The 18,257-nt window shown below is 33.2% G+C and overlaps 1 protein-coding gene across 1 annotated transcript; it reads left to right on the forward strand.

The window, feature by feature from the left end:
• Positions 1-7,792: 7,792 nt before the first annotated feature.
• Positions 7,793-13,894, forward strand: LOC112711018 (protein neprosin). The gene is made up of 7 exons (XM_025763545.3): positions 7,793-8,465; positions 8,782-8,868; positions 9,028-9,351; positions 10,670-10,840; positions 12,754-12,807; positions 12,932-13,078; positions 13,350-13,894. Exons 1-7 carry the CDS (start codon positions 8,268-8,270, stop codon positions 13,725-13,727), a joined length of 1,359 nt encoding a protein of 452 aa, XP_025619330.1. The 5' UTR covers positions 7,793-8,267; the 3' UTR covers positions 13,728-13,894.
• The last annotated feature ends 4,363 nt before the right edge of the window (positions 13,895-18,257 follow it).

Consider the following 18,257-nt stretch of genomic DNA (forward strand, 5'->3'; position numbering starts at 1 on the left):
TCATGATAATCTTATTGGAGTGAAAGGAGGTCAGAGTTAACAACATCATCCACTTTCTTTCTTTTCTTCTACACGAACTCTATCAAATTTGCCCGAATGCTACCTGTAATAAATAAAATTGTACATGACTCAAAGTAGCATCCATAGTGGCTTAAAAGGAATTATATCTAAATTAAACATAACAAATTTGAATGCAAATTCACTAGGAAAAGATAGGAAAGATGCTCACGCATCAATGTAAAATTGAATAAAAACCGTCTAATTTAGAGAATCAATTAACTGGTTTGTTGTAAATCTTAATTGATCCCTGAAGGTGCGAAGAACTTGATAGAAGAATTTCCAACTCGGAAAGTGCTCCAAATCGTATCAAGTAATACCACGGTGAGTGAATATTGTTCCCATGATGATTAATGGACTGAGCAAGTAATGATTAATTGATTATTCTAATTAGACAAATTGAAAAGTTGATTGAGAGGAATTAAGTGTCAAAAACAGAGAACTAAAAGAAAGCAAATAAGAATGATTAGAGAAGGTAGCATGAATGAGAGTGTTAAGGCTTTAGAGATGCCCACTCTCTAAGAAAACAATCCTTGTGTTTATTTATTTAGAAGCTTGCAGATCAATTTATGATAAACCATAAATAATCAAATTCCAATTCCTTGGCAATTCAATTTTCCTTTAATTACTTAATCATTAATTCTTTAGTCAATTCATTAAGAAAAGAGGTTAAGCACATTTCTGATTTATATTCACACAAGATTCAAGAGTGATCCTAGGTTGAATTATATGTCATTTATCCAAACTAGTTCTAATTCAATTGAAAATCATGAGAATTATAAAGTCGCATACTGTTTAACGCCCTATTCCTAGTTAGATTAAAAAGTAATGAGAAATAGTTTTTTAGCTAATTCCAATATAAATTTCCCAAAGTAATATTAGAATCCAAAACGAAGTTTGAATATTTTCCATCAATTCTAATCTTTAGGGATAAAGAACAAAAACTATATCATGAAATACATCAAAGCATAAACCTCAAATAAAAAAAAAACACTTAGATTAATAATCCATAAAAATATTAATAGAGCTTCTAACCTTAACAGAGGAGATTGGTTGTTCATGGTGCAAAGAAAACAAAAACTAGGATTGTGAAATAAGGTCCCAGATGAGATGTTTGTGGAATAGTTCCTGGACTTATTTAAATTTGAACCTAAACTGACTTTCAAATTCAAAACAAAATCAAATCAAATCTTTTCCTCATTAGTTTAAAACTAAGAGTGATCTTCTCTTTTTATAATTGAGATTCAAAACTTGGTGTGTACTTTGTTGAAATCATGGGTGATGTAGAATTTTTCAAAATCACAACTCGATGATGCATGTGCATCATGTTGTGTTTTTCTATACTTTTTCATATCAAAAATTAGTTCATAATGTCCAATTATTGAGTAATTTTTGTGCTTAAGATGTTTATTGCTTTGATCTTTTGATTTGATGAATTTTGTAGAAAATGGTGGAAAAAGAAGCAAAAAGCACAAAACAAGCCCAAAAGAAGAAAGGAGGAAGTTTTGGGCATGCCAAAGGGCGTTCCTGGGCATGGCATGCGAAGCCAGCAATGCTGGCATGTCTATGGGCGTGCCTAGGCATGGCACACCAGGATAGTATTACAGAAAGGCAATAATGGGGAAGCATTGAAGGCGTAGCACACCGGGTCACGCGCCAGCCTAACCTCTTCACATTCAAAGGACCATAACTTATTCTAAAAAACTCCAAATGAGGTGATTCTAGTGCCATTAGAAAGTAAACATCCAGAAATTTCCAATCATATATAAAACTTTATAGTGGATACTAGATTTGAGGAAGAAATTCACCATGAAAACACAAAGGAGCACAACACGTCCCTGCAGAGATACCAGCCTAACCTCTTCATCTTCAAAGGAACATAACTTGAATTGTAGAGGTCCAAATGATGCACTTTTTATAGCGTTGGAAAGCTGACATCCAGAGTTTTTCAATAATATATAACCTTTTATAGTGAAAGTTAAATATAGAGGTGAAAAAGATCATTTTTTCAGCATCACAAAACTGGCGTGCGCTATGGCGTGCCAGTGGGCGTGGCACAGCAACTTTGCAAGACTGGGCATGTGATTTCACGTGTTCAAAGGCGTGGCACACCAACCATGCAAGCTGGGCATGTGGGGGGCATGCCTGTGAGCGTGGTACGCCAATTTTACAAGTTGGGCGTGAAAACTAGCATGCGAGAAGGCGTGGCATGCCGGGGCATTTTGACAGACTGACCTCTTCACCTTTGAAAGAGCATAACTTGTGCTAGAGAGGTCGAAATGAGGTGATTCTAGCGGTGTTAGAAAGCTGACATTCAAGGCTTTCTAGCAATATGTAATACTTTACCATTGATATTCAATTTTGGGCCTGAATAACTCCATTCTTTTAGCACTACAACATGGGTCACAATTCCAGGGAGCAATTTCCAGTGGGCATGGCACGCCAACTTCTCCCTGCAGCCTGCAACCTTCAACCAAGCCCACTCCAACTCTGATTCAAGCCACAATTACCAACCAATCAAGGCCACAAGAAGCATCTAGAATAGTTCAGTTTTCATTTCATTGTAATTTGCTTTCAATTTCATTTAAGTTTGTAATTTAGGGGAGCCTATATAAAGGCTTTAGTTTCATAAAAAGGGGATCATCCATCATTCCACGGGGATACACACCCGTTCACATGCTCTTGGCACACACCACTGGGAGTGGGTCTTCGGACCCCTCGCTTCCCACACTATTCTTCTCCTCCATGTTCTTCTATATCACTTTGTAAATATGTTCTTCTCCTCCATTACTTTTATTTTCTGAAAAGCATGAGTCACTAAACCTCCTAGGTTAAGGTTAGGAGCTCCGCTGATTCTCATGGATTAATAATATTACTGTTTCTATTTCAATCTATGTCAGATTTTGTTCTAAGATGTATCTTCGTTCTTCAATCCTTATGAGTCTGGGGTGGAACTAGCGTATGACCCCTTATTCTACATGAGTTCTTGCGAGTCTTGAGAGAGATAGCATTGAACTACAAGAATGATTAGACATCTCATAGACGGCTAATCCACGTGTTTGTTAGGGACATGGGAACATCTGTTAAGTCGAGCCTGGGGTGATTAGGGCCTTTGTAGTATAAGCTAGAATCATAAAGCTTCATTCTATGATCTGGAAGATCTGACCTTGTCTATGGCATTTTGAGTAGGATCATCAGAGATTGAATAGCTAGAGCTTCACCCTCATTCAGATTGAATGACCATTAGCGTGGCAGTTGATCTGGAGCAGAGGAGATTAATGACCATTAGCGTGGTGTTAATCACTTACAGCTTGCCATGGAATGAAACATTCATAATTGGAGTAGGCAGTAAGAAAAGTTAATCCAGAAATATAAGGCATCTCCAAAGCCTTAACTGATTTCTCACCATTGTTTCTCCACTATTTCATTATTACTTTCTTGTTTATTTTATGCGCATTCAACAACAATCAATCAACTTTCTATCTGCCTATCTAAGAAGTGCAGGAAAATCATTACTTGCTCAATCAGACAATCCTCGTGGGATCGACCCTTACTCACCTAAGGTATTACTTGGATGACCCGGTGCACTTGTCAGTTAAACTATGCGGAGTTCTAAATTTTGCACACCAAGAGTTAATTGCCAATTTGGACTATGCTTGCAACAAAGATATTCTTTTATTGAGAAATTCTAGACCAGCATAAATCTCTACGTCAGTCATTCGTGGCTCAAACTGCCTCATTTGGACCTCTGGATGTTAGCTTTCTAACGCCGCTAGAAATGCCTTATCTGGACATCTGTAGCTCAAGTTATGCTCGCTGGAGTATAAAAAGGTTAGGATTGACAGCATCTACAAATTCTCTTTGCACTTCCCCAGGGCTTGTCTTCAATTCTTTGTTCCTTAGGAGGTTGCTTTCTTTTGCATGCCATCTTCCTTGGTTCACCCATGGGCTTCTTTGGTTGTCTTTCTCCTCCTTTCTTCTTGCTTAAAACCTTTCAACAACTTCTGAAACATATCAAAGTTCAAAGCAGCTCCAAGAAACATTGATTAAAGTACAAAAATCTCAATTAAAATAAAGAAATCACTTATTTTATTCAAAGAATAAATAAAAAAATAACTAAAGATGCTTATGCGTCATCTTGGTACCAACTTTGGAAATTGCATTTTCTCCCAAAAATCAAAATATTCCCATGGAGATGTTTGTATAAGTGGTGCACGAAATTGTGATCTCTTATAATGGCATTCAACTTGGTGTGCGCATTTACTAACTCAGCACTTTCTTCACACCCTCGCACAACTAACCAGCAAGTGCACTGGGTCGTTCAAGTAATAAACCTTACGTGAGTAAGGGTCGATCCCACGGAGATTGTTGGAATGATGCAAGCTATGATCATCTTGTAAATCTCAGTCAGGCGGATAATAAATGGTTATGGAGTTTTCGAATAATAATAATAAATAAACAGAAAATAAAGATAGAAATACTTATGTAGATCATCGATGGGAATTTCAGATAGGTGTATGAAGATGCTGTGCTCCTTCTGAATCTCTGCTTTTCTACTGCCCTCATCCAATCCTTCTTACTCCTTTCCATGGCAAGCTTTATGTAGGGCATCACCGTTGTCAATGGCTACATCCCATCCTCTCAATGAAAAAGGTCCAAATGCTCTGTCACGGCACGGCTAATCATCTGTCGGTTCTCGATCATGTCAGAATAGAATCCCTTGATTCTTTTGCGTTTGTCATCACGCCCAACAATCACGAGTTTGAAGCTCGTCACAGTCATTCAATCCCGGAATCCTACTCGGAATACCACAGACAAGGTTTAGACTTTCCGGATTCTCATGAATGCCGCCATCAATTCTAGCTTATACCAACGAAGACTCTGATTTCACGGAATGGAAGGCTCGGTTGTCAGGCGAGGGCAACCATGCGTCGTGCATCAGAAATCCAAGAGATACACACTTTAGCTTTCGCTTGTAGAACGGAAGTGGTTGTCAGGCACGTGTTCATAGGGACGGATGATGATGAGTGTCACGGATCATCACATCTATCAGATTGAAGTACGAGTAGTATCTTAGAACAGAAATAAGATTGAATTTGAACAAAAGATAGTAGTAATTGCATTAAAACTCGAGGTACAGCAGAGCTCCACACCCTTAATCTATGGTGTGTAGAAACTCCACCGTTGAAAATACGTAAGTGATGAAGGTTCAAGCATGGCCGAATGGCCAGCCCCCAAAACGTGATCACAGGATCAAAAATACAATCCCAGATCCAGGATGTCGAATACAATAATAAAATGTCCTATTTATACTAGACTAGCTACTAGGGTTTACAGAAGTAAGTAATTGATGCAGAAATCCACTTCCAGGGCCCACTTGGTGTGTGCTTGGGCTGAGCTCGAGCTTTACACGTGCAGAGGCTTATTTTGGAGTTGAACGCCAAGTTGTAACGTGTTTTTGGTGTTCAAATCTGATTCGTGACGTGTTTCTGGCGTTTGACTCCAGAATGCAGCATGGAACTGGCGTTGAGCGCCAGTTTACGTCATCTAATCACGAATAAAGTATCGACTATTATATATTGCTGGAAAGCCTGGATGTCTAATTTTCAACGCCGTTGAGAGTGCGCCATTTGGAGTTTTGTAGCTTCAGAAAATCTATTTCGAGTGCAGGAAGGTCAAAATCTAACAGCATCAGCAGTCCTTTGTTAGCCTTCCATCAGAGTTTTGCTCAGGTCCCTCAATTTCAGCCAGAAATTACCTGAAATCTCAGAAAAATACCCAAACTCATAGTAAAGTCCAGAAATGTGAATTTAGCATAAAAACTAATGAAAACATCCCTAAAAGTAGCTAGATCCTACTAAAAACTACCTAAAAACAATGCCAAAAAGCATATAAATTATCCGCTCATCAATAAAAAAACTATCAATCCTTCAAAATCTCCATCAATGCCTCCCAACTGTCTCCTTGACCAATTGACCATGCAACCAGGCACTTAAATTAATAAGTTACTATCTGTTATTTTGTTAGAAAGCGATGAAAGTTTGGAAGAAAAGTCCTTTACCTGCTAGCATAGACTAAGATAGGCTGTCTTCTTTCTGGTGTCTTCTTCTTCTTCGTCACCACTACCTCCATCTCCTTCTCTTCCTCTTCCTCTTCCTCTTCCTCTTCCTCTTCCTCTTCTTCTTTCTTTTTTCATTTGAATATCTTCTTCCTCCTCCTCCTCCTCATCCTCCATCATCGTTATCATTATTGTTACCATCGTTGTCTTCTTCTTATATATATAACAGTTCAAATCCTAAATGCACTAAAATTTCTTATTGATGACACACATAAACAAACTCAATTCAAAACAAATTCAGACTAAAGGTGCACCTTATTTAAATTTAGAATGCATCGAAATTAAATCCAGAATACACCAAAATTACTTAATGATAACGATACACAAGTAAACTCAATTCAAGTACAAACCAAATGCACCTTATTTAAATTCAGAATACAGCGAAATTACTTAATGATAACTCAAAACAACTCCTCCTCCTCGTTCTTCTTCATCATTATCATCTTCTTCTTCTTCTTTTTGTCCATCTTCTACTTCTTGTTTTATCTTCTCATGGTTCTTGTCTTACTCTCTTGAAAACAATAGAAACAAGAAAAAATCAAACAAAAAAGAAGAAGAAATATATAATGCTATAAAATTACTAGGAAGAAGAGAAACCTACATTCATTAAACTAAATAAGATTACAATACAGTACATATATGTTTCTTCAAGTCCAATATGAGAAGCAATACTCCTAAAAGAAGAAACGAGAACAAAAAGAAAAAAGAAGGAAAAAAATATTAAAGAAGATATTTTTGTACTTTTGTAGTAAATTTTCAATGTCAAAACTAAGAAATTTATGTGTAATTGTTAAGAAATTTCGGTGAAATTTCCTTGTTATTTTTTCTTATCAATATTGCATCATTTAAAACTCTTCATCTTTCTCCTCCTCATCTTCTACTGCTGCTTCTTCTTTTTCATCTTTTTCTTCTTCATCTTCTTCTTATTTTATTTTCCTCATAATTCTTTTTGTTTCACTCTCTTAAGAGGAATAAAACAAAAAAAAAGAAAAATAAAAGTCAAACAAAAAAGAATAAATAACTATAATATCACATGAGGAAGAGGAGGAGAATAAGAAACAAAAATAAGACACAGCAACAATAGCACCAATAGAAGGAGGAGGAGGCGCACAAAGAAACACGAAGAAGAAGAACGGCATGATTTTACACGCATATTGTGTGAGTGAGTTTTATTACATTTGGACCAACTTAGTTGGATTTAATCGCCAAAAAAATTTGGATGTGTAATGGATTGATAAATATTAAATTAAATAAAAAAAGGAAATATAAGTTGTTATTGTTAAGATTTGAAAATGGTTGACTCTATTAATATTTTCATGGCACTGATAGTTCGATCAGCCAAGATTAGTTAATAAAAATAGTGTTGTTAATTATATATCTTGGCTAGAAGACTTATCGGTCATTTAGACTTTTTCTTTACAAAAAGATTAAAGGCGAACCCACGCACACAACACGTACGTTTGGATCAGCCAATTGAGTTTAGTGGCAGCTTAGTTTTGTCATATTCTTAAAAGAAAAAAAAAAAGAGAAAAAAGGAAGGAAGGTTTAAGCAAAGGAATGGAGAGACTGTGAAGGGAAGCAAGCTATGTATATGAGTGTGTAAGCGGTTTGAAGGGTGAAAGAAAATCAAAGTAAAAGAATATTAATGAGAAAGTGTATGGTGGCAGGTATGCACATTAAAAAGGGGGGTAGCACATATTTTCACTTTGGTAGCTACCTATCACTAGCATGTATTTCCATAATCCTCATAAATATTTTCTCTATCTTGTTATTATTAATTAATTGCTTCAAGTAAGGTTTGAGCAACATTTATCGTCCCAAACAACACAGAAAGAAAAATCTCGGAACTTGCATTGTGATGTCTATTGCATCATTAATATACATACACACATCTTAATTGAACCTCACCCTCCTATATCCTTTCTCAATTCTCACCACTAATTCAGATTGTTTTTTTTTTTTTTTTTCGGTCACTAGCTAATTCAGATTTGTATTGTGTTGTTTGCTTTGCTAGCAATGGTCTAATTAGTTTCCAGCATTATTCACTTTAATTACTATTTTTGTTGTCACTGAAGAAGGAGAGATCAGAGATATGGGCTGTAATTTTTGTAGGAACTTTGAACATCATAATATTCTGGGTTTGTTCATCATCGTTGTATTAGTGGCTGCTATGGTTGAATGCAGTTCCTTAAACTACACAAAGTACAATAAGCAAGTAAGTAGCTTGAGATTCAATAGGATTATTAAACACTTGGACAAGATTAACAAGCGCCCTGTTCTCACCATAGAGGTAATTAAGTACTATTAATGTGATTGTTATTAATATCAGTGGTTGAGATTTTTCTTTCTTGGTCTCTCCACTACCATTCTATGCCATTTGCTATTAACAGTCATTTAGACTTCTTTTTTTAAATACATTATATTATTATTAATGTATACATACCCAAATTAAATGCATTGATTCATATACAAGAATAAATGTTTCTAAGCTTATAGAGTAGTACCATTTTAGAATTTATAAAATGAAAGAAAGTATTTTCTAAAAATTAAAGTAGTAGTATTAATCAGCTTTTGTATGGGATAGATGATAATATATATATTTGCAGAGTCCAGATGGTGATATCATAGATTGTGTTCAAAAAAGAAAACAACTAGCTTTCGACCACCCGCTCTTAAAGAATCACAAGATCCAGGTAATTATGACCACCTACCAAACTTATTACTAATATGCTTTTTCTCTTTTTCTTTCTATTTTTATGTTAGCAGTAGTAATTTATTTTACCAACTTGATATGATCATATCATCATTAGGGTTGTTGGTTAGATGGTTTGATTAATGAATTCACATAACAGAAAGCGCCAAAAGAGATGCCAAGAGGGATTACTAATAATGTGAAGAAGGATAATAATAATAATAATAATGAGGATGAGGATGGCAGTAGCCATGAAATGGTAGGTGAAGGAGAAAGAGGAGCACTAAAAAGGCAAGAATGGCAAATGTGGCACCTAAATGGGACGGTATGCCCAAAGGGAACTGTTCCTATAAGACGAAGCAGAGTGGATGATGTGTTCAGAGCTAAGTCTTTGTATCACTATGGTAAGAAACAGCTACGAACTCCATTCTCCCGCCGCATCCACAGTGACGCCCCCGATGTAATTAGCGGTAACGGCCATGAGGTGCGTCGTAACACTGCTTCGATATTTAAACTTATTTTTTATTCTTAAATGTTGTTGGATATTCAAATCAATCTTCAAAATAGAATGAAAATTTTACACATTTATACTGCATTGTGATTCTTCTACATCTATTCGCTATAAAGTTACTATTAATTGATAGGTACAGTTCGTTTAGTAAAAAAAAAGGGTTCTTATTTGAATAAATTAAGATAAACAAATAAAACTCAATTGGTAGTTGTATATAAAAAAATAAATCTCTTTATTTAACCAACTTGTCTAATTAGAAAATCAATTTTTAATAGTCGATTTCAGCTATCTTTTTAAAATTTTTCTTTTTATGTGTATATTCACAAGTGTAAATGAAATTGGGTAACTCAATTATCCGATTTAAACTAAGATGATCCAATTTAATAGTTAATAATTCTAGTATTCAATGATGAATCAAGTATAGTGGAGTAAAATTCGATCAGATCCGTTTTCATTTGGATCTAATATCAGATTCGTGCAAAATTCAATCTAACTCGAATACTTTATTATCCTATATACTCAATTCAAAGATATAATTTACAGTGTTGATCTTTGATGTTAATTTGTAGTTTTAATATTATAATCTTAATTTATTATAGTGTTTATCTATAATGATAAATTGTAATTTTACAAAATATTTACTTTATTTTTTCTTTAGTTTTTAATTTTTAATTTTTTATTTATCAATTTGGGTATTTAATTATCCAAACCAAACCAACTGGTTTTATTAGTCAGGTTAGACGGGTTTGGGTTTGCGTTAAAAAATATTCAACCCGATACAAACCCGCTCAATTACATTTCAATTGGTTTGGGAGCATTTTTAGCATAAATTTAAACAAACCCGACCATCTTATGCTCCCTTTATATGTTTTTCTCAGACTATTTACTACCATCTCCTAAATCTTATTAATACTATCAGAATTTCATCTGTCGTTTTTTTTTTACCATTTATTATCACTATCGACAGTCGGCCACCCTTTAGCATATCGTTGTGGCTGACAATCTTAAACGCTAAACCCTTCGAAAGATGAGGGTTAAAAAAGTAATTTTGACAATAAAAAAAATTGATGATGTTGCCAAATGTAAAAATTGTTTCCAATAATTTTTAAGTAAGTAGTTAACTGTACATCTTGATATGATTGGAAATATTAATTAAGAGACTTCAACTCTGTAGTAATAATAGTATACTTTATGTATTTATGCACATATATAAATTATATCATATTATATGAGACATATTTTACCTTCTACATTTTGAATTTTGTATATTCAAATTGGTGTACTTTTTTAGCATGCGATCGCTTATACGAGATCATCGGAAGAGATATATGGGGCAAAGGCAAGTATAAACGTGTGGGATCCATCAATTCAAGCAATGAACGAATTCAGTCTTTCTCAAATTTGGATTTTATCAGGATCTTTCGACGGCCCTGATCTAAATAGCATCGAAGCTGGATGGCAGGTACTCTTTCTAATTCCAAAATACTAGTTTATTTTTCCTTTCTTTTTTTTGTAACGTTGAATAAAGTATTATTTTTGTCTTTAATATTTGTGATAAGTTTTAAAGTTATTTTTTAACATTTAAATTATTTTATTTAAATTTTTAATATTTTAAAATCATCTCAATATTATCTTGTCATTAATAATCTGTTAGTAGAGTTGATAATAAAATAAAATTAAAATTATTTTAAAATATTAAAAATTTAAATAGGATAAAAATATTAAAGACAAAAATAATTTATTATCCTTATAGAATAATTATTAAATCAAATAAAATAAAAATAAATTTTAATAGAATAAATTATATTACAAATTCAAAATTTTTACTCATCATGAAATACTAATAAAATGCCAAAAAAAGAGCATGATACAAATACAATAAAGTATAAATTATATTCTTTTTCTAATGTATCGAATTTTTTAATATTTAATTTAACTAAAATTTATTTTTAATTTTAAAATAAAATTTAATTTTATCCTTTAATAATATCAATTTCTTATTATACATAATTATTCAATTTTTTTTAATCATATTTAAGTAAATTACTCTAAATTACACTATTTTCATTCTAAGTGAACTTCTTTTTAATTTTACACTTTAAGATTTTTACTTATCATGTAATACTTGTAGAATGGTTAGTACATAAACTTGCCCAAAAAAAAAATATGATACATATACAATAAATTATAAATTATATATTTTTATCTCTAATGTACCGAACTTTTGTAAAGTTTAATTTAAGTAAAGTTTATTTTTAATTTTAAAATAAATTTTAATTTTATTCTTTAATAATATCAATAATTTATGATAGATAAATATTTAATTATTTTTTAATCACATCTAAAAAAATTACTCTTAATCACATTATTTTTATTTTAAATAATTTTTATTTCAATTTTACTCTTAATCATATTACTTTTATTCTAAGTAAAATTACTTTTGATTACGAGTAAAATTAAAAAATTAAATAATTATTTATCATAAAAAAATAATATTATTGAAGGATTAAATTAAAATTTATTTAAAAGTTAAAAATAAAATTTAATTAAATTAAATATTAAAAGAATTGAGTATATTAAAGACAAAAAGATATATTTATTTAGATTTTATTTTATATGTACTATTCCCTTTTTTTTCTTTTTTTTTCCTAAAAATTGATCTACTAGTTATTCTATAAGTATAAGTAAAAATTTTAAATTCGTAATACAATTTATTTTTTTAAAATTTGCTATCCTTTTACTTGATTTGGTAATTCTTCTAAGAGTAATTTATTATTTTTGTCTACAACATTTTCGTTGTATTTAAGTTTTTATTGTTTCGAAATCGTCTCAATGTTATTCTTCCATCGATTCTGTTAATAGATTATTAATGACAGGACAACATTAAGACGATTTTAAAACACTAGAAATTTAAATAAAACGATTTAAACGTTAGAAATAACTTTAAAATTTACTCTAGACATTGCAAACAAAAATGATACTTTACTCTTTTAATGCCTATATCGATGATAATAGTAAGTATCTGTATTTTATAATGATTTTGTTTGGTAGACAATAATTTTCATAAATAATGTAAACAATAAGCTTTAAAATTAGTCCTATAAAATAAAAAATACACTATACTCTTACAAAAATCACGGAAATAAAAAAAAAGTTACCGTATATATAAATGCACTCACTAAACTCATTGTCTACCTGTACTTTTTCATTTTATAAACATTTCTGCTAACTTTGAAAAGTAGTAATTTCTAAACTTTTGATTTTTTTTACTGGTCGAAATAATGTTTTTCTATAATAGTGGCAAGTGCTTTATAAATATTTCTGCTAACTTTACAAAGTAGTAATTTTTAAAACTTCGATTATTTTACTAGTCAGGTCAGTCCAGAGCTCTATGGTGACAACAGACCCAGATTATTTACTTATTGGACGGTAGCCATTTCTTTTCTTTTTCTCCTTAAATATTGTGACAAACTGTTTTTTTTCTAATTCAATAATGTTATCCACGTTTTTGGGAGGTCAACAATTTAATTATAAAAGTTGACGTTTGATGCAGAGTGATTCGTATCAACAAACCGGATGCTACAACCTTCTTTGTTCGGGTTTTATCCAAACAAATAGTAAGATTGCCATTGGAGCAGCCATCTCTCCTGTCTCTTCTTTTGCTGGCAGCCAATATGACATTACCATCCTCATCTGGAAGGTCAATATTTCATCCACTTACACTTATTAGACAATCTTTTACATGTGGCTCATCCCTTTTATATTTATTGGATACTATCTTTTTTTTTTTTAATTTCTATAAAATGAAGCGTGATCTTTATAATATATTTCATGATAATGAGGCGATAATTAATTTCTATAAAGTCATTTTTATCACTATTCAATAATTTAACATGCATTACATATAAAATGTATGTTCTCTTAGCTTTTTCACATTATTTTGGTGTTGTGATTTGTGAATACTAATATAGGATCCAAAAGCTGGGAATTGGTGGATGAGCTTTGGTGACAACACACTGGTTGGGTACTGGCCGGCCGAGCTATTCACGCACTTGGCTGATCACGCCACTATGGTGGAGTGGGGCGGCGAGGTGGTGAACATGCGAACCAATGGCCAGCACACCGAAACCCAGATGGGCTCCGGCCACTTCGCCAGGGAGAGCTTCGGAAAATCAAGCTACTTTCGGAACCTTCAGATTGTGGACACTGATAACAGCCTAATGAATGTGCAGGGCATCTCAACTTTGGCTGAAAACACCAATTGTTATGATATTAAGAGCTCTTATAGCAATGAATGGGGCACATACTTCTACTATGGTGGGCCTGGGAACAATCCTCAATGCCCATGAATTTTACTTAGTAGTGATCTTTACTTACATATGTTTCAGGTGTGTACACTTAGAGATAGTTTTGGTTTCAAATTAAATTCGTCCGGGATGAAGTAATAACTTTTAATTACATTCTTTACTTGTATGTAATTACCATATTTTAAATTCCATGTTATTGTTTATGTAAATATCGAGTAATTAGTGAATAATTAGTAAATAAATTAATTATTAATTAAATAAATTAAAAAATAGAATTTTTTTTATTTAGTGAGGTAGAACTAATTAAAATATGAATTTTGACATTAATTTTAAAAAATTTGGCTCAAGATTAGGCCGAACAAGTCGAACCGGACCCGTATTGGACCTAAGGCCCAACCGAATCCCTTAATATAAATGAGCTTCAGCTCATTCCTCTTTCTTCTTCATGTAGACGTTGAAGAACACAACCAAGGGGGAGGAGAAGATTGTAAACCCTTGGTCTTGTTTCCATCTTCCATAACTTCTCACTCCGAGATCTGATCGCCGCACCGTTTGTGAATTGTGTTGCATTGGTTTGTGAGATTGTATATGATGACAATGCTAAGAACTGGGTATTTGCATGTGATGGAAGAGATGAAATAGGTATGAGACTGTGTACATAATTAGTGCTGAAATTAGGGTGTGAGTTATTGCTTTTTGAAAGAAATTTGGTAAAATAAAGGTTTAAGGATCTTTGTGAAAAATTGATTTTTAGCTGAACTTCGGTGAGCCATAACTCAGCTTCCGGACCCTCAAATTGTTTCAAACTCAGTTCATATGAAAATTGGGTACGTAAAGTTTACGTCGTTCGAAGAACAAATGAAAAATGTTTTAAAACAAAAACGTTATGCCGGGGGAAGTTCGGAGGGCAAGGCTAAAATTTAGCAACATTCAGCATTTTTGTCAATCTGCAGATCTTGCGTACGCGACCAATGCACGCGACGCGACCAACCCTTTCAGGTTGGGCATCTCGTCTACGCGAGCAGGGTGCTTGCATACGCAAGTGGGGAAAAACTCATCCACGTGTACGCATAACCCCTGAAATCAGCAAAGTGAATTTTGTGTGTTAAAACATAATTTGAAACCTCTAAACTTCTATTTTTACTCTTTTAGACCCTAAGGATTAGTTTTAAGTGTAGAATGGGTGATGATATATGACTAATGAATTGAGAATGGCAAGGTTTTGACTTGAAAATGTGTTCGGATGGAAAGATGAGGACGGAGGATTCCCTCTCTTGTCGTGATGGGGATGTGGGGAAGGTGGAAAGGCACTCTCTTTCATATTGTTTTCCCCGTATTCTTCTCTAGTTGCAAGGTGAAAAGGCACACTCTTTCGATGTGGAAAGGTACTCTCCTTCGTATATCCTCCAGGAAAAGGTGGAAAGGCACGCTCCTTCGATGTGGAAAGGCACTCTCCTTCGTTTATGATTCTCCTAGAGATGCACAACCTAGAGACGCACAACCTAGAGACAAATGTCTGGGTTAGCTAGCAGATGTGTTGGGTTCTGGCGGCTTAACCAACACATGAGCTCACGGCCAGTAGGACAGGCATGTGTAAACCCCGAGTAATTATTGAATAATGATGAGCGGATAATTTATACGCTTTTTGGCATTGTTTTTAGGTAGTTTTTAGTAGGATCTAGCTACTCTTAGGGAAGTTTTCATTAGTTTTTATGCTAAATTCACATTTTTGGACTTTACTATGAGTTTGTGTGATTTTTTATGATTTCAGGTAATTTTTGGCCGAAATTGAGGGACCTGAGCAAAACTCTGATAAAAGGCTGACAAAGGACTGCTGATGCTGTTGGATTCTGACCTCCCTGCACTCGAAATATATTTTCTGGAGCTACAAAACTCCAAATGGCGCGCTCTCAAAGGAGTTGGAAAGTAGACATCCAGAGCTTTCTAGAAATATATAATAGTTTATACTTTGTTCGAAATTTGATGACGTAAAATGGCGCTCAACGCCAGTTCCATGCTGCATTTTGGAGTCAAACGCCAGAAACACGTCACGAACCAGAGTTGAACGCCAGAAACACGTTACAACTTGGCGTTCAACTCCAAAAGAAGCCTCAGCTCATGTAAAGATCAAGCTCAGCCCAAACACACACCAAGTGGGCCCCGGAAGTGGATTTATGCATCAATTACTTACTTACGTAAACCCTAGTAGCTAGTTTAGTATAAATAGGACGTTTTACTATTGTATTAGACATCTTTGGTCTCAGTTTTATTTTATTATTCATCTGAGGAGACCATTGATCACGTTTTGGGGGCTGGCTATTCAGCCATGCTTGAACCTTCATCACTTATGTATTTTCAATGGTGGAGTTTCTACACACCATAGATTAAGGGTGTGGAGCTCTGGTGTACCTCAAGTTTCAATGCAATTACTACTATTTTCTATTCAATTCCGCTTGTTCTTATTCTAAGATATTCGTTGCACTTCAACATGATGAATGTGATGATCCGTGACACTCATCATCATTCTCACCTATGAACGCGTGACTGACAACCACTTCAGTTCTACCTTAGACCGGGCGCATATCTCTTGGATTCCTTAATCAGAATCTTCGTGGTATAAGCTAGAATTGATGGCGGCATTCATGGGAATCCGGAAAGTCTAACCTTGTCTGTGGTATTCCGAGTAGGATTCCGGGATTGAATGACTGTGACGAGCTTCAAACTCGCGATTGTTGGGCGTGATAACAAACGCAAAAGAATCAAGGGATTCTATTCCAACATGATCGAGAACCGACAGATGATTAGCCGTGCTATGACATAGCATTTGGACCATTTTCACTGAGAGGATTGGATGTAGCCATTGACAACAGTGATGCCCTACATACAACTTGCCATGGAAAGGAATAAGAATGATTGAAGGAAGGCAGTAGGAAAGCAGAGATCCAACAGGGACAAGCATCTCCATATACTTATCGGAAATTCCCACCATTGAATTACATGAGTAACTCTATCTTTATTTTCTGTTTTATTTATTTACTATTTGAAAACTCCATAACATTTATTATCCGCTTAACTGAGATTTACAAGATGACCATAGCTTTCTTCATACCAACAATCTCCGTGGGATTGACCCTTACTCACGTAAGGTATTACTTGGACGACCCAGTACACTTGCTGGTTAGTTGTGTGGAATTGTGACTAAGTGTGATTCACGTTTGAGAGCGCTACCAAGTCTTTGGAGCCATTGTTGATGATCACAATTTCGTGCACCAAGTTTTTGGCGCGCATTGCCGGGGATTGTTCGAGTATGGACAACTGACGGTTCGTCTTGTTGCTCATATTAGGTAATTTTCTTTTTATTTTTCTTTTCAAAAAGTTTTCAAAAATATTTTTCAAAATTTTGTCTTTGTTTTCGAAAAATTATTCAAAATTTTTTAAGAATGAATTCTAGTGTTTCATAAAACATGTTTTAGCTTGGCTGGCTATTAAGCCATGTCTAACTCATAGGATTTTGATTGAGGACTATGAATTCATTACTTTTTTTTTCCAAAATATGTTTTCGAAAAATTTAGTAAGAAAATACAAAAAAAATCATAAAATCATAAAAACCAAAAATATTTTTTGTTTCTTGTTTGAGTTTTGTGTCATGTTTTAAGTTTGGTGTCAATTGCATATTTATCTTCTCCTTGCATTTTTCGAAAATTCATGCATTCATAGTGTTCTTCATGATCTTCAAGTTGTTCTTGGTAAGTCTTCTTGTTTGATCTTGATGTTTTCTTGTTTTGTGTCTTTTATTGTTTTTCATATGCATTTTTGCATTCATAGTGTCCATGCATTAAAGATTTCTAAGTTTGGTGTCTTGCATGTTTTCTTTGCATAAAAAATTTTTCAAAAATATGTTCTTGATGTTCATCATGATCTTCAAAGTGTTCTTGGTGTTCATCTTGACATTCATAGTGTTCTTGCATGCATCATATGTTTTGATCCAAAATTTTCATGTTTTGGGTCATATTTGTGTTTTTCTCTCTCATCATTAAAAATTCAAAAATCAAAAAATATCTTTTCTTTTTTTTTTCTCAAAATTTCGAAAATTTGGGTTGACTTAGTCAAAAATTTTTAAAATTAGTTATTTCTTGTAAGTCAAGTCAAATTTTCAAAATTTTAAAAATCTTATCTTGTCAAAACTTCTTCAAAAATCAAATCTTTTTCATTTTTTTATTAATTTTCGAAATTTATTTTTTTTAAATTATTTTTCAAAAATCTTTTTCTTAATTTTATCTTTATTTTCGAAAATTATGCTAACAATTAATATGATTGATTCAAAAATTTGAAGTTTGTTACTTTCTTGTTAAGAAAGGTTCAATCTTTAAATTCTAGAATCATATCTTTTAGTTTCTTGTTAGTCAAGTAATTAATTTTAATTTTAAAAAAAATTAAAAATCTTTTCTAACCATATCTTTTTAATCATATCTTTTTATCTTATCTTTTATATCTTTTTTCCAAAATTTGATTTCAAAATATCTTTTCTAACTTCTTATCTTCTTATCTTCTTATCTTTTCAAATTTGATTTT

The sequence above is a fragment of the Arachis hypogaea genome, chromosome 9 (assembly GCF_003086295.3).
Source record: "Arachis hypogaea cultivar Tifrunner chromosome 9, arahy.Tifrunner.gnm2.J5K5, whole genome shotgun sequence".
NCBI classification, from domain to species: Eukaryota; Viridiplantae; Streptophyta; class Magnoliopsida; order Fabales; family Fabaceae; genus Arachis; species Arachis hypogaea.

Excerpts from the sequence above, each read along its gene's own strand:
- LOC112711018 (XM_025763545.3), top strand. The coding sequence starts at position 8,268 with ATGGGCTGTAATTTTTGTAGGAACTTTGAACATCATAATATTCTGGGT. Across the intron at positions 8,466-8,781 it reads GCCCTGTTCTCACCATAGAG|AGTCCAGATGGTGATATCAT; the intron begins GTAATTAAGTAC and ends ATATATTTGCAG. Across the intron at positions 9,352-10,669 it reads TTAGCGGTAACGGCCATGAG|CATGCGATCGCTTATACGAG; the intron begins GTGCGTCGTAAC and ends GTACTTTTTTAG.